This window comes from Bombus bifarius, unplaced genomic scaffold (assembly GCF_011952205.1).
Source record: "Bombus bifarius isolate JDL3187 unplaced genomic scaffold, Bbif_JDL3187 scf7180000008169, whole genome shotgun sequence".
In the NCBI taxonomy this organism is placed as follows: domain Eukaryota; kingdom Metazoa; phylum Arthropoda; class Insecta; order Hymenoptera; family Apidae; genus Bombus; species Bombus bifarius.
In genome coordinates, this window is record NW_022884490.1 from 510610 (window position 1) to 525862 (window position 15253).

General features: G+C 40.1%; 2 protein-coding genes across 4 annotated transcripts in view; one reads left to right on the top strand and one right to left on the bottom strand.

The window, feature by feature from the left end:
• The window catches only part of LOC117209300 (phosphatidylinositol 3-kinase regulatory subunit gamma), a 28938-nt gene extending 19629 nt beyond the window's left edge, over nt 1–9309 (bottom strand). For 2 of the 3 annotated variants that reach the window (XM_033451141.1, XM_033451140.1), the window contains exons 1-4: nt 8788–9309; nt 8597–8710; nt 8434–8523; nt 8314–8361 (exon numbers count right to left, since the gene is read on the bottom strand). In XM_033451141.1, the coding sequence (XP_033307032.1) occupies nt 8314–8361; nt 8434–8523; nt 8597–8681 (223 nt within the window). In that variant the 5' untranslated portion in view covers nt 8682–8710; nt 8788–9309. Of the gene's footprint in view, nt 1–3987; nt 4027–8313; nt 8362–8433; nt 8524–8596; nt 8711–8787 lie in introns of those variants that run through there. The other variant, XM_033451142.1, reaches the window with a different exon arrangement.
• A 1821-nt stretch (nt 9310–11130) lies between these two features.
• Nucleotides 11131–13533, top strand: LOC117209302 (armadillo repeat-containing protein 6 homolog). The gene is made up of 5 exons (XM_033451144.1): nt 11131–11380; nt 11842–12173; nt 12257–12552; nt 12632–12897; nt 12991–13533. Exons 1-5 carry the CDS (start codon nt 11264–11266, stop codon nt 13354–13356), a joined length of 1377 nt encoding a protein of 458 aa, XP_033307035.1. The 5' UTR covers nt 11131–11263; the 3' UTR covers nt 13357–13533.
• Nucleotides 13534–15253: the final 1720 nt, after the last annotated feature.

Consider the following 15253-nt stretch of genomic DNA (forward strand, 5'->3'; position numbering starts at 1 on the left):
ATGTTAATGGATCTTAAAAACCGAAAAAGTATTTCTGGTGCATCCAAGAGAACGATGAACGATATGGCGTTCCGTTGCAGTAGATTTTCCTAGCGTGGATTAGACCGAGAGGCGAGAGAACGTTTTAAGAGGCATTCTCGATTTCACGTTGGTAGGTGTGCATCGTGAGAGCGAAGAAATCCTTAGATATCCGACGTTGTCGATGTTGCGGCAAGAATCGCGTTTCCTTTTGGCGCGAGCCGGTGGTATGTTTTAAATCAGGTCGAAAGAGGCGCGGCGCGCTTTTCACGCGCGCTCCACGCACGTTATTAAATATCTCTATTGCGCGAACCTTGCTTGATAACTTTCAACTATGCGCGGCTCGAGTCTCGTAGCTGCTGAAATAAAAGCTACGACAAAAACTCGCTTAGCCAGATGGGAGGAAACGCACCGAGAACAGAATTATACGCGTGGTCTAAACGCCTAAACGACACGCCCCGAACAACCTCCCAGATCGTGATCGCGTACAAAAGCGGCATCCTTAATGTAGGTACCGATGGTAGATCGATCGGTCGATCGATCGGTTCGAAGACAACGATGGTCGAAGGGATCATCGTAAGCTTGCGCGCGATGGATCGTCACGCGTTAGCGCGTGCACACGCACACGAACACGCCGATACCCGATTACAAAGAGAACTTTGTCGTCACTTTCTGCATACAAATCTTATCTTGGCGACCGTGCATGGTCGCGGTATCGAGCGATATAAACAAAATGAAGAACTTTTTTCACGGCGCTCTAGTTCGATTAGTCGCGAGTCGTTGCGAGTATTTAAATGGACATCGCGATAACAATACGCGGCATTGTACTGAACCGACACAGGGGGGCTCGCTGGGGGCACTATCGACTGTTCGGCACGGCTCAAGAAATATTTATCGATACGATAAAGAGCATATTTATTAAAGATAAATAATAAAGAATCGTCGATGTCGAATCTCATCGACGACGAGTACTGGAACTTTTCCCCAGCAACGTAAGTAAGTAGATGGGCGCGTATATACAAACAAAGCGGCTTAATACGGGCAGATGCTAGGGATGGAAAGAGCCGTTTCGCGTGCTTATGAAATCGGTCGATCGCGTCGATTCGTATAATGCAACGCGTGCTCCCTTTTGCTTCCGTCAATGTTTAAATACGGCAACGTGACGAAGACACGCTCTGCTGCACCCGTATAATACGAGAGTGCCGGTAACTCGTTTTTTATTCCGCTCTTTGACTGGCTGATACTTTCGTCGTCTCGCGCGTCGTCGTACGCGCGCATATCGAAAGAGTTAACGCGCAAAATAATTCCAACAGAGAGCTGCACACTGGGGGAAAAGCAGCGATCAAAGCAACGGCAAGTCGATTCCATCGATTACTTAACCATGTAAATTGATTCGTATAAACGGATTCATGCTTGATATCGTGTTGTTCTCTTTTTTTTTTTTTTCCTCTTATACGCACATTCTACGTTCGGTCGGGATACGCCGACGTTTCCATTATAACGTTGAAAACGTGTTGAAGCAGAAGTCAAAGCGAGAGAACAGAGAGCGAGAGAGAAACTTCGGTCTTTCCCTCCTTAATTGCTCAGTTTCGATTCAAGGAATCGCGAACAATGACATATAGGAAAATAGGAGGAAGCGTAGGCAGCAGATTCTCGGTAATGAGACGAGTTACGTTACAGCGGTACGTAATCGACAAAATTGCGGGTGCTTGGACGCTAATAATTAACAAACGAATATAATCACCGAACGGAAAGTGACCGCTAGGAAACGTACGTGCTCGATCCGCGAACGCGAATCGCGTGCACTCGTCCTTCGGTTTAATCATCTCGGCATGTACATATGTATGTATCTTTGCGAGAAGCTCGAAAGATAAATCGTCGATTCTATTTTCGAAACGGAATTATTTTCACGAGGATTTTCTTCGAAATTCCAAGCGAACATCTCTTGGAAACATATCGGGCAGGAAGACGTATCGTCGCAACGTCGAGATTACCTCGCAAGACGAAATTGACGGTCTGGTCCGCATAAATACCGGCGTTTTAATTCAACGGGAACACCATCAGCGACCCATGTCACCCGTAAACTAGGAAACTCGCGAAATATGTCCTATTCTCCTCGTGTCGACTCCATCGTTTACCCCGGTAATCCTGAATTTCCCATAGCAACGTGACGGTGCACTCCATTACCCATGACCTCCGCCCTGAGCCTGGGGGCTTCTATATCTGCGAATCAATGCAGCTCCATTGCGTGCATCCCGGTCCCATGTGTGTGTGCACGTGTACACGGTTACATGTAGATATAACAGTCGCCGAAATACAGTCGGTAGCCTAATCGGAATGGTCACGCAACGATTGCTGCTATAGAGAAAATAAGCACGCGTGATCGTTTCCTATCGCCTTGTTTTCCGTCTTCTCCACTGTCTCGCGCGTCTGTCTACCGCGTAATTTACATGTTACACGAGAAAATAGAGACACGTCGATCCGTATGGAACGGGAACACGAGCCGTTATACCGAAAGCGAACGCGATGCAATTCATTAGCGATTGTCAACTAACAACGCGTCTTGTATTTTACGAAGCGTCAGTTCCGTTTATCCTTTAAGATCGGATAAAGCCGAGCGAGCCATTTATTCTCCCGTGGTCAATTTGAATACATTAATTTTAGCGTAGAGCGAAGAGCGAGGGAGGAAGCGTATCCGTGCGCTCGCGCGCACGTACGATTCCAGTTGAATCTCGATATCGCGTGGTAAAAAAACTCGAGGAACACGACGAGATAGGGAGTTCTAGTTTTATCCGCGACTTCCGCGAGACTAGTTGGAACATTGCTCGAATAACTCTGGCCGACTCTTTCCAGCTATACAAATATTCCGCTCATAAATATGTATATATTGTAAATCGGTTATGCGCCAAGACCGCTGGAAGCGTATCAAAAAATGGAACAAAAGGATGATGAATGAATCGTATTGTGTCAGCAGGGCGAAGAGAGGGTTGAGCCGCGGCGAAAGAAAAACGATAGGCGTGTGCTCGAGCTATCTGGCGCTATCGAAACTTATTACGGTCGAAAATTATTGCAGCGGCCACGTTTATTAGAAGCGGCGAGTCAACGCGTTTCCTTCATCCATCAATTTCAATCGCCGCGCGACCGCGTGACTTTCTCGCACCGTTCGCATAACGTGAATAGCGAAAAGTATAACGCTGTTCGTGACCGGTGTCGCATACTCGCCGATACTCGAGGTTAACCGTGGGGTGAACGAGAGAAGAAACGGCGAACGATGCTGCGAATCTGGCAAGAGATCGATCTCGAACTCGCGAGGTTCGGTGGAGGGAAAAGATCGACGAGCTATGAAAATAAAGAACACGAAGAACCAGGTAGGTAGAGGAGTAGACGGCTGCAAGTCGAGTAAAGGTTTTCTCGCCGAAACCGTAAAAGCTGAACGAAGAAACTCCTAGCGAGGGAATCCTACAAAAATGCCCGAACTCCGGCTCGTGCAACGACCGCTCCTTTCTCTCGCGAACGCCAACAGGCAGAAAGAAAAAAGCCGGTAACTGCGCGTTGCACGATCGAAAAACTTGGTCGAGTAGAAAAACACAAAGAATTATTTAGGTGGACCGCGCATCGAGAGAAAGAGCTTCGTCGTCCGTTAAAAGAGACGGATACAGCGAGAAAATGCGTGGCTGAAATTGAAAATGCGAGAAGAAAAAGAAAAAGGCAAGAAGACAGAGCGGAGAGCGGCTAAGCACCGAGACACGAATGATCCGCATGGTGCTCGAAGGTGCTCCGAAAGAGGGAACTCGCCTGTTCGAGGTGGACGAGTTAATTTTAGTTTAATCGACCGACCTGATACGAGAAGCTCGTGTACGAGCGCCGGTGCACGTACGTAAGTAGGCAGTACGTATCCGCGCACTCGAGACCGAGTCAAAGCACGCCTTCTATACATACGGAAGGACTTGTTATGCGTCGCTGGCTTACGTGTAACTTCGACAACCGCTGCTTTTCCCCACCATGGAATTCACTTTCGAGTTTCCCGACTCTTGGACATCGCGTCACGAACTTCAGGATACAGAAATCTCTACGTGACTCGATGCAGCGGTTCCACGCGTGTATTCGGCTATTCCAGATAAATAGCTTGCTACGTAAACCGCTCACTTTGATACCGGTAATTATTTATTCGAATTATTTACTCAGTTATTTAGGAGGGCCGCTGGAAACGCCTGGAGACGAACGCGTGTATCTCTTCGACGATCCCCCACGTAAACGCGTAAGACTCGACCGTTTAAACTTAACCGGATGATACTCGTAGCATAACTGTAGCGGGTGCGAGAGGCTTCCGTTTCACAGTCAAAGTGCATTCGGATCGGCCGTGTAAATGGAACGGGCGAGGGAGGGTTCGAGGTCGTTCGGATCGAAATCATTCAATTAAGGCCACAGGCTACGGAACAATCATCGGGCCCGACATCGAGCGACGAACGTAGAAAAGACACTTTCCACTGACCCTTTCGTACGCGTCTGACGATCGTGGTCGATTAAGATCGTCGACGATCCAGCCGCTATCGAGAGGCTCTCGTATCTTTGCCGCATAGCAAAACGATGCATCGCTGCTTACCAGCAACAAATACGGAAGTTAAATGTTCCCTCGTCGATAAGAATGTGCAGGGCGTTCTCCAGAGATGAATCGAATACAAATTAGAGGAGGGAATGTCGAAGTAAGTACCTGGACGAGTAACGAGCCACGAACGTTCGAACGCGCCTAGGTTCGACAGCACGAATCCACGAGAGAGAGCGAGGTTTTCGTCGCATCGCCGGATACATCGAGCAACAAGAAAAGATTCTTTTTCGTTCGGTTCGTTGGCGAGAACGAAAAATTTCGATACGCGTCGATTCGTCGTTCGGTGTATGGTTAAAAAGTGGAAAAACTCGTGTATCTGCTCGGGCAGAGGGGAAGGGAGACACGAACCGGGGAAGCCGGAAATCGAGGAAAAAAGGGGGGAAAGCGGCGGAAGGGCGAAGCGCTTGCGCGACGAGCTCGTTTCCATGGCTTCGTTCGTTTCACGTAGCAACAGAAGGACTTTTGACCCCGTTCGATTGTCCTTCGAAACAACTCGGTGCCTCATCGTTTTCTCCCGCTTTGTCGACCGAGAGAAGTGAAACGCATCGTTGAATCGCACTTAAGCATCACTCCTCTTTAACCTTAACGCGTGTACCATCTTCGTTTCGATAAGACTTTACTTTCTGCCGGACGATGATTCTCCGTTTTTATAATCTATTCTAGCTCGTCGCGCATAGTCGAAGAGTATCACCGACGAAAATATCAGACGGCTAACGTTTTTTACGCGCGCAAAATTTCAACCTCTGGCGCCACTCAAAAAAAGACAGGTCCTAAACGTCGATGAATTTCGAAAGCGTCGATCACGAATGACGCACGAGTTTAATTTTACGAGCAGATCGATGCGCGAAGAAAGCCACGATATGGACGTTAAGTGGCACGTACCTGAACAGCGCTCGTCGATGAATAGAATAATTTCGATATTGTCTCGTTACGATATATTCTAATTAAAATACATCTGGGTCCCGTTTTTCCAAGAAGCGCACCAACAATTTGCCAAACGAACTGTACCGGGAAAGAATTCTAATTGCGATCAGGAATTATTTTCGTGAAAATGCACTTGCGGATTTTCCTGACAGAATTTCCTGCGAATCGAGAGGCGAAAGTCACGAGAGCCACGAAAACGCTGCCAAATCTCGATCGGTGGTTCCCCGTATAACTTTCAACCAAAGTCGACGAAAATTTCTTCTCGAGTAGAAGAAAGAAAGGAATTTCGAGGAATTTTTTTAGTCAGATTCTGTGAATTTTTGTTCGGTGACTCTGAAGCGAACGCGTTCCTTTTCAACGACAAAACGAAAAAGTCACCGTTTCATATAAAGAATGGAAGTATATTTGCGAACTGAATAATCTACGGTCCACGGTCCTCTTATTTCAGACCATACGAGAGTATACTTTGATGCGACTCTTTCATCCCGTTTCTTTCCAGTCTACGCTTTTTTCCCGCGCTTAGTTTCTACCATAACTATGCGATTGCACGGACTTTCACTCCTGCTTCCTTTTTCTCTATTGAATTAAAAAAATTATACTTTGAGATGATCGTTCCATCTGTTATTTAGAAATGCTCTATTTTCCTCTCTTTCTCTGGTACACGCGTCTGCTTATGAATCACGTACGACTTTATATTGAATATAATGTAGCAATGTTAACCCTGCGGTATTACATCCATACACAATCCAATTAACGCTATACGAGCGAATTATATACAGTCTGATCATGAAAATATGTGAAAACAGCATTTTCTTAACACGACGACAACCGTTTCGAACAATTCCACACGCATGATAAAAATCTTAATACAAAAAAAATTACTAAAAAAAATATAAACGATAAAGGACTTTTATCTTTTAAAAATAGCCAAATCCAGCACGAGTAAAGAATGCAGAACCCCGCTATAGTATTCCAGGGTTAATCGTTCCCAAGAAAAAAAAAAAAAAAAAAGCTAATCGTAAAAGCGAACAGTCATCAGGTGTCCGTGAAATCCAACGTGCTAAATCGGAGTTGCAAGGACGTATCGAGCGGAACGTAGGTCATGGAAGGGTGTAGACGTTCAGAAACGTGTCTTAGGGACAAGAAAAAAAAACCGTTTTATCGTGATACGACTTTTCCTTTCCTTTTATTTTTCCTCTCTCTCTCTCTCTCTGTTCTTCTTATTCCAGTTTCCACCAAGCAAAAGCGTCGATATCGGACACGGAACAAACGCGCTGAGAAGCACGTAGGAGTACTTGAACATCGCGGTTAGGTGACCCCGGTAATCGAATGCACAGATTTTCAATGATTAACCACGGGAGGCCTGGTTGATACTCGCCTGATTACGACAAGGAGTAACACGCCGTCTAGGAGCGTGCAAAGCGACCATTGTACGCGTGAGCGCATCACATCAACTACATCTCGGATTTCTGCTTTCTTTCGTACGATTTCGTGCTAATGCGACTGAGTGAAAAAGCACTCGCCTCGCACGCTTGTCTGCTACGTGATCGCCGCACGGTAGTTTCCTTTTCCGAGCGTGAAATCCAACGAAACGTAAGTAATTTCGTTTGCACAGTTGCCAGCCTATGATATCTGCTGCTGGCTGGCCTATACGCCAATATACGCTCGCAAGGAACGACCCGAAGAAAACCTCTGTGCTCTTCTATCTCTCTGCTCGCTAATTTTGTATCTTCCACGTATTCGTGGCGAGCCTCGTCTATATTCGGCATACACGCCCGCCAAAGATGCCCGAATTATCATGAAATAGTTCTGGACTTATCGCGAGGGATATGACGCATCGCGGAAATTCATTCGATGTCATTTTCATCGAAGTCGATGCACATCTGTATCGGGAAGGGTACCAGGAACAGGAGATTCTCCGATGTCAAGGACCGAAATAGCAGTAAAAGTTATTTTAAAATGCAATCGTTATAATAAGAGAGTATAATCAAAGAGCAGGAGGTGGGGGATAATAGTACGCTATCTGTTTCTCTCTTTGCAATCGGCATATTAAATGACAAAGCTGGTAGAATTATTAATAGTCGTTAAATAGTATCGATCGAATGCAAACGAGCATAATGGCGGTGGTTTGGCGAATATTTAAGAAATTTTATATATTTAAGCGGCATAGGGACGAAGCTCGGTAGAGAGTAGATACGTTCCTGAGTCGTACGATGGCAAAACGTCAGTGGTGGGGAACAAGAGGGACAGGAGAGGGTTGTGGAGTTTCAGAAAAGAAACTGCCGGCTGAGCTGGAAACGAAGCGAGGTAAGGTGAAGGGGGACACGATAGTACGCCACTTGAAATCACCGCGACTGCATGTGTTACTATGCTACGCTGCCGCCCTCGACGGTGATCGAAGAAACGACGATGAACTGCGTTATCGGCGCACGCGATTTGTCTTTGAAGAGGACGATCATGTCGCGAATTTCTTTACGCGGTCGGTACCACTTATGATTCACGAAACACATTCAAAAAATTATCGATATCTCGATAATCGCTTTTCTTACGAATCTACGTGAAAACCATTAGTTGAAATTCAATGTTCGCATCGGTTCGAAATGTTTCGGTTTTTTACGGGTTTAAACGTGTTTGTTCGATCGAATCAAATCGTAAACAAATTTCTTTCGGATCTACGTATGACACGAACGAATTGCAAGGTAATCCTTTAAATTTGAATTACTATTGCAGTAATATTTATCTTAAAAAATATTAAAAGGACTCACCTTTACACTTAACTCCCACTCTTCCAGTGCCCCAAACATAATCGTCACCTATAGCAATCAGTAAAAAAATAAATATAATTGTAAAAAAAGATGTAGCTCACAGAATACTGTGATACTTACAATGCTTACAAAGGATAGGGGTTAAAAAATATATATCTATGAGGACGTGATTACTCTTGGGTTTTATATTAGAAGACTCGGCTACATATACTGCAACAAAAATGACGAATTAGTACATATTTTATGTACTTTATTCTTATTGCAATTAGAAATTATCAAATACCAAATGGCCTATTGCTGAGGGTTACATAAGACGACTCTTCTTCATTATGAGTGTCTAAGTACGGTGATAAGTTTCCTTTCAGCATTAGGACTTCCTCGCGTGTACCTCCAACGTCTGAAAATAAAACGGTCGTTGTTTTAATCATTCGATTTTATAAATTTGAGATCTTAAAATCTGACAAATTTTCATACCGGTACAAAGTCTTGCTCTTAGGTCTCCTGTTGCTCACACAATCACGAGCACCGTTTCTCTTTCCTCGAAAACGGAGCGTTATCCGAAGTTTATTAAGAAACGATCACATTAACATATTATTTTCTCCATGGAAAAATATATTAGAATTAACTCATTTGTCAGTCATACATTGTATGTAAACACAAATAATTTTGCACAACACTATAATCACAGAACATAATCTCTTCTGACCGTTGTGCATCCTCTTCTTAGACTTGATACATTTTTATCTGACTTTATTTATACCATTGATCGTGTCAGAACAGATTCTTATTCAATAATCGATGTACACTAGTTAAAAGTATTTGTAGCAGTTTGAGCATCATTTAAAAAGTGATTTTTCTCATTTTATAAATTTGATTTTTTTGTTGATTATATGTCAAACAGCACCCGAATTATTAAAAACTTACAGTAACTCTTTTTTAAGGCTACTCACGTGTATGTATAGAATTATATTTAAAAATCTTGTTTGATAAATATATATAATATATGTATATATATATATATGTATATGTATATATATATGTATATATATATATATATGTATAGCAATGTAAATGATGAACTACGATACTTTGAGTGTCGGCTCCTTTGGACACACAAAATTTATCAAAGTAACTTGATATGAACACAATGATAACTAGTCATGCATGACAATGTGATGTATCATGATTTTATCATTCTTTCTTGTATTTCTTTTGTGGAGATCCACAGTTCAAATATACCTCTTCCTTCGAATGAACATTTATTTCATGCCGTGTCATATCCACTATCGCCTCTTCAAGCCTAATGCTATTTCTGAAACAGAAATAATATTTATGAGATTCTTTGCGCAATTCTCTACAGATAAATTCATAAAATATCATAGCTACACTTTATAAACCAATGTATTTTTCAATATGTGAAAACATTACAATTACATTGAATAATATATACTAAAATATCTGTTAAATCAAAAATACTGTGATAATCTTTACAAAGAATACACAAATTAACTTTTTATGATGGAAATTGCGAATGGAAAATACGAAAAACATAATATCTATTCAACGAATGACGTGAATGGAGTACGTAGCGTTTAAAAGTGGCCAAGTTATAATCAATGAAATGTTATAATTTTATGAAACTCGTTGCTCTGTTGCACTAAAAAATTAATTTGTAAATATCACAATTCATTTTAATCACATGGCGACTTTTATACGTACAAAATTGTATAGTGCACGCCTTTGATGATGAATGGAGCACAGCGAAGTTTACACGCGTGATAAGTAAATAATCGTAAGAGCAATGCTTCTTGAGCTCTCATAAAGCATTCACTTTTCAGATGCACGTAAAAATCGTCGCGTTGTTAGCACAATGAAAAACACAACGCCCAAAAGTGATTCGGAAAAGATTAGGCTTCTTACGGGTAAGAAACTCAGCGGAGCTATCGGTGGGGATGCGAGAACGAGACTTGACAATATAGGTATCGTGTAGCCGATAAACGTCAGAAACACTACCTTCGCACTTCGGTACATCGAATTCTTGAGGTTTTCAATTTCGGCTGCCAACAAATCGACGAGAAAACTTGGAAGGATCAAATAGTAAGTGACAAAGAATTGTTTCCCTCGATCGCAACACGTACGAACACGGTTAGGCCAGGCTAAGCAGCTGAGGGCGCTGCAATCAATCATTGCTTACGTTTTGCCAGGATGAGAAACCCACTGGTTCAAATTTATTTTCAATCCTCTTTACCTCCGTTACGTCGATCATTTAAATATGTTTTGGTAACAAACATAAATAATTTTATTTCTGTTAAGAATGAGCAGGTTGCAAATGAATATGTACATACATATACATATATATAATTTCGCAGTATTGAAAGCTTGCTCCAAAAGTATTAAACTGACACACAATCATATCTGTGATGTATTAAGCTAGATACGCACTCATTTCATTTGCTCTCATTTTTATATATGTATATTTTTTATATTGTCTAGTATGTTGGTGAACCTATCGTTTACATTCGAAAATCATTTCTTCAATTAACGTTAATCAAAGATATAGTAAATGAATTAATATTAATTATTGAATAAAATTATTTATTAGCCGCTTTCACGTTTCTTTCATTAAGATAATATCGAAACAAATTATTGTAAAACACGCAGTTTTATAATGTAAATAGAATAAATATAGTTTACTCTATTTTAACGAAGCTAAAATATTTTACTTTATTTTAATAAAGCAAAAGTAGTATCTTAGGGTCCCTAGATTTACCCCCACCATTCTGCGATCCGATCGTGATAGGTATTTAGTATAACGTATTACAGAACACGATCAGATTGACATTTGTCTTTTTGCTCTCACGTGGATAAGGATAACGCATATCGTACTCTCGCAAGACAGCATTCATTTCCTAATATAGAGATTCAGGACACGGTGAACAAAGGTATAGCAATGGTTCGCGTAATTACTCAGGAAACTTACGATGAAGTTGTTAACGAAAATATGGAGCAATTTTCGATGACTCCTAAAGAAGCTATAGAAGACGCGGTAAAACAATTCGAAGCTCAGGTATTCAGATTTGTTTATTTCTGTTTTTATAACTTAGAGATTTGTGAGAAGCGCTTGTTCATTTGTTATGAAGTCTACTGCAAATTGTATAATGTGTCATTTAGAAGAATAATTAAAATTTTAATGTTATTTAACACATAGAAGTTCTTGAAATTGAAGTTTAAGCTTAAACAAATAGTGCATCTATACTATTATGTTAAAGGCATATTTTCCACTGAGTTAATTGTGTTTCATAGGTAGTGATTGTACGATAATAAGATCAAACTTATATTATTTTTATATCGTTTGGAATTAATTAATGTCTTTTCATACTAATAGCTAACTACCATATAAATGTCAATCTTTATTACACTGAATTGATTGTACATTTCAGAGTATGATGTGCAAGAATACTAGAATTCAAATAATCTAGCACATGTTACATAAGTACATGGTTGTTTTTATCACCTCTATTTTTATAGGGTGTAGACTTGAGCAACATCATTAAAGATTTAATTCTCAATGATGATAGCGAATTAATCGTATCTTCTTTAAATCAAATTAATAATGCTATAGAGGATCAGAATTATGAAAATGTTCATCATACATTAGACAAATTGAGAAATGAATTAGACAAAGATATCGCACGTAGAATATATGCTGGAAAGAAGGGAGCATATAATACTTTAATAAAATTAATGAAAGCCTGTCTTAATAATGCTACTATCATAAAATCGGCATTGAAAGCTATTACTTCATTAATGAATGGTAATCCAGACTTGTTGAATGATGAGGGAATAGCCTTGCAAATACAGTAAGAAGTTATTATTAGTTATGATCAGATTTAATGGGTAATAGTTCTTCATCTGTACATTATTCCATCGTTCCATTTGTTAGGATTTTAGATAGATATCCAGATATTTCAACATTACAATTACTTTTACGGTGGATAAGAGAATGTTGTATAAAACACGAGCTTAATAGACAAGGTATTTTTAATGCGGATATCTTTAACAAGCTTAAAAAAATATTGATTCGTGATGATACGTCTGGACCCGAGTTAAGAGATGCTTGTGCTGTAATTAGAGCCTTGGTGTTAGATGATGATATTAGACACGAATATGGAAAAGCTCATGAGCATGCAAGTGTTATTGCAAAAGGAGCCCTCAATGTCCTTACTGGGTTGTTGCCAAGTAAATAGCATTTAATCGTTCCTGTGTTTAGAAGTAATTGTGTACATGAAGTTTTAACATTGTATTTTATTGTATATAGGATATAAGAAAGATAAAGGGGTCGTGGGTGACTTAATGATAACTTTAGCGGCGCTAATCGTGCGGAACGAATTTTGTCAGGAAGTAGAAGATGCAGGAGGGCTAAAGTTCGTCATAGATGTTATGATCGATCATCCAGATTCAGAGAAATTAAATTGGCAAGCCTTAAAATTGTTGAAAGCCTTAGCTGGAAATGACGATGTAAAGTCTCATATTATAACATCAGGCTGTGGCCCTTTGATTGTTTCTGCTATCAGTAGAATGAGAGTAAGTTTGCATTTTTCTGACGTTGCTTTTAATGAAACACGTTGTCCAGTAATTAGTCTAGATCGTTGTATTGAAACGTTGATCACATCATAGGAATCTGAGTGTGTAGTGACCGCAGGACTTGCATGCATTTCCGCATTAACACTGAGGTGTCCCTCAAACGCTGGTGTGTTTTACGATTGTGGAGCGCCGCTTGTAATCGTAGACGCGATGAAAGCTTATCCTAAAAGCGTGACTCTGTTGAAACAAGCTGCTTGGGCTGTACGCAATATGTCTGTACGAAATAAGGCAGAATGTTCAGAATTTATTACTCATGGTATAGAGGACGTCTTGACAAGTGCCCTTAAACTACACGGTTCTAAGGTCGAAAGTGACGCGAAGGCGGCTTTGAGGGACCTGGGACTGAAAGTAGAATTGAAAGAACGATGGACCGGTAAAGGCGTATCCATGAACAATTAATCATTGTCATTGCGACCATATGCGACTTGAAAATGTTTCAAACATTTTTTACATTTTGCTTGAAAAAATGTCAAATATATATCAAAACTTAACAGCTGATATTAGTATTTTTCATAGCACTCGTATTTATATGTATTATATATATATATTGTTTTTTTAACTTGTTTTTTATATACTAGATATATTTATATGTTGTGTATTATTATAAATTTATAATAAACTTTTATCTTTAATACGATAAAAATGTGATTGATGATTCACGATTGCGCATGAAAACCACTGATATAATTCTTATCGTGACAGCTTGTTTGCTGATATTGTTTCAAAAAATCGGATTTTCATAGTTTTATCTTTTCTTTCTTTTTATTGAACAAACACAAAATCTTGTTTGCCAACACGGGAACAATACATTTCCGAAAAATTGAGATTCGGTTAATAACAATTACGCGAAGAATGTATCTTATTTGCTAGACATTTCAGACAAACTTTTCAATTCGGTTACCAATCTGATTCGGTATTTTCGTAAAGTATAAGCTCGATTTTTAATATTTTGTCATTTCGGATTTTCAAGGTCCTTTTGAGCAACGTCAGGTGTATAATATACATGTATCCGATTATTGGGAATAATATCCGAAATTACATCCACGTTTAAACACGTAAACACATCCATGTATGATGTACACTGTACAACATTGAATTTTGCCGATCAGTCTATACTCTCCATTTTTCCTTTACACGTCTCTACAACAGATACAATGATAAACCATCGGGAAGAAGTTTCCATGAAATTACCCCTCCGACTGTTTTAACAATAGTGATAAATGTACCCGACGTAATAGATATTGTTCTCAATAGGCTTTAGTAAGGATTTAAAACATTAAGAATTAGTGGGTTAAAATTGATGAAAACTTCTCATGTTATAGACAATGTTCTTTGAATATCATAGAATACACATTTACGATGAGGAACTGGCGCTCGGTCCGCGGCATTTCCTTACATCGATAAACCATTGTTAATTATTCTTCGTTGTACTTCACTCCTGCAAGAGACTACGATTATATCACAGTCTTTGACGAGGTCACATTTGCTGGCGAGCTCTATACGTCTCGAGCGAATGTGATAATACAATAAACATACCTTTATTTACTAAAAAGTGATCGAAAGTAGACGCAAAATATCGTGAGTTCGAAAATGAATCACAGCTTAGATCTCTACGTTTACTTTCATAGATCCAAGTGTACTTTTGGTTAAAGCAATCGCGTAAGAAAATATATATATGTATATATTTGAAAAATCTACTAGAAGAAAATATAAATACAGCCTTTCGAAAATGAATTTTAACTACGCTGCTATCCTATTAATCCAACGATCCTTCGATAGCTAGAGTCGGTTTCGATTTGTGCAAGTGATCGTTTCTAAGTGTAGAGACAAACGTAATGCTCGTGTGGGTACGTTACATGGTGAAATGTATACACCGCTTGTATCTCTACGAAACGCATGCCCACATCGTAAGGTACTTGAAACTTTTTTTTTTCTTTTTCTTTTTTCAATGTTGCTCGACTACTCCTTTTCTATTCCTATCCTTGCAACACAAGTCAGCACTTGCTGGCCATTTAAATAACATACCGTAGGTAGGGGGATGCCCTTCGCCGAGACACGTACATTTACCATTCATGGTGCGCGTCACAGCCATAAATATTAATACTCAAATAGTAAACGGGATACGGTACAGTTATAGGTATACAGATCTACTGTAAGAGCTGACGTTCGGTTGAGCAACTTTTCTCCAATCTGGCACGAAAGTCATTACCAACCATGTAATTAGATGCGTTTTGTTGAATCGGTAATAAGTCTGTAATTAGAACTTGCGGAACTGTTTCGTACACGCATGCAGTAC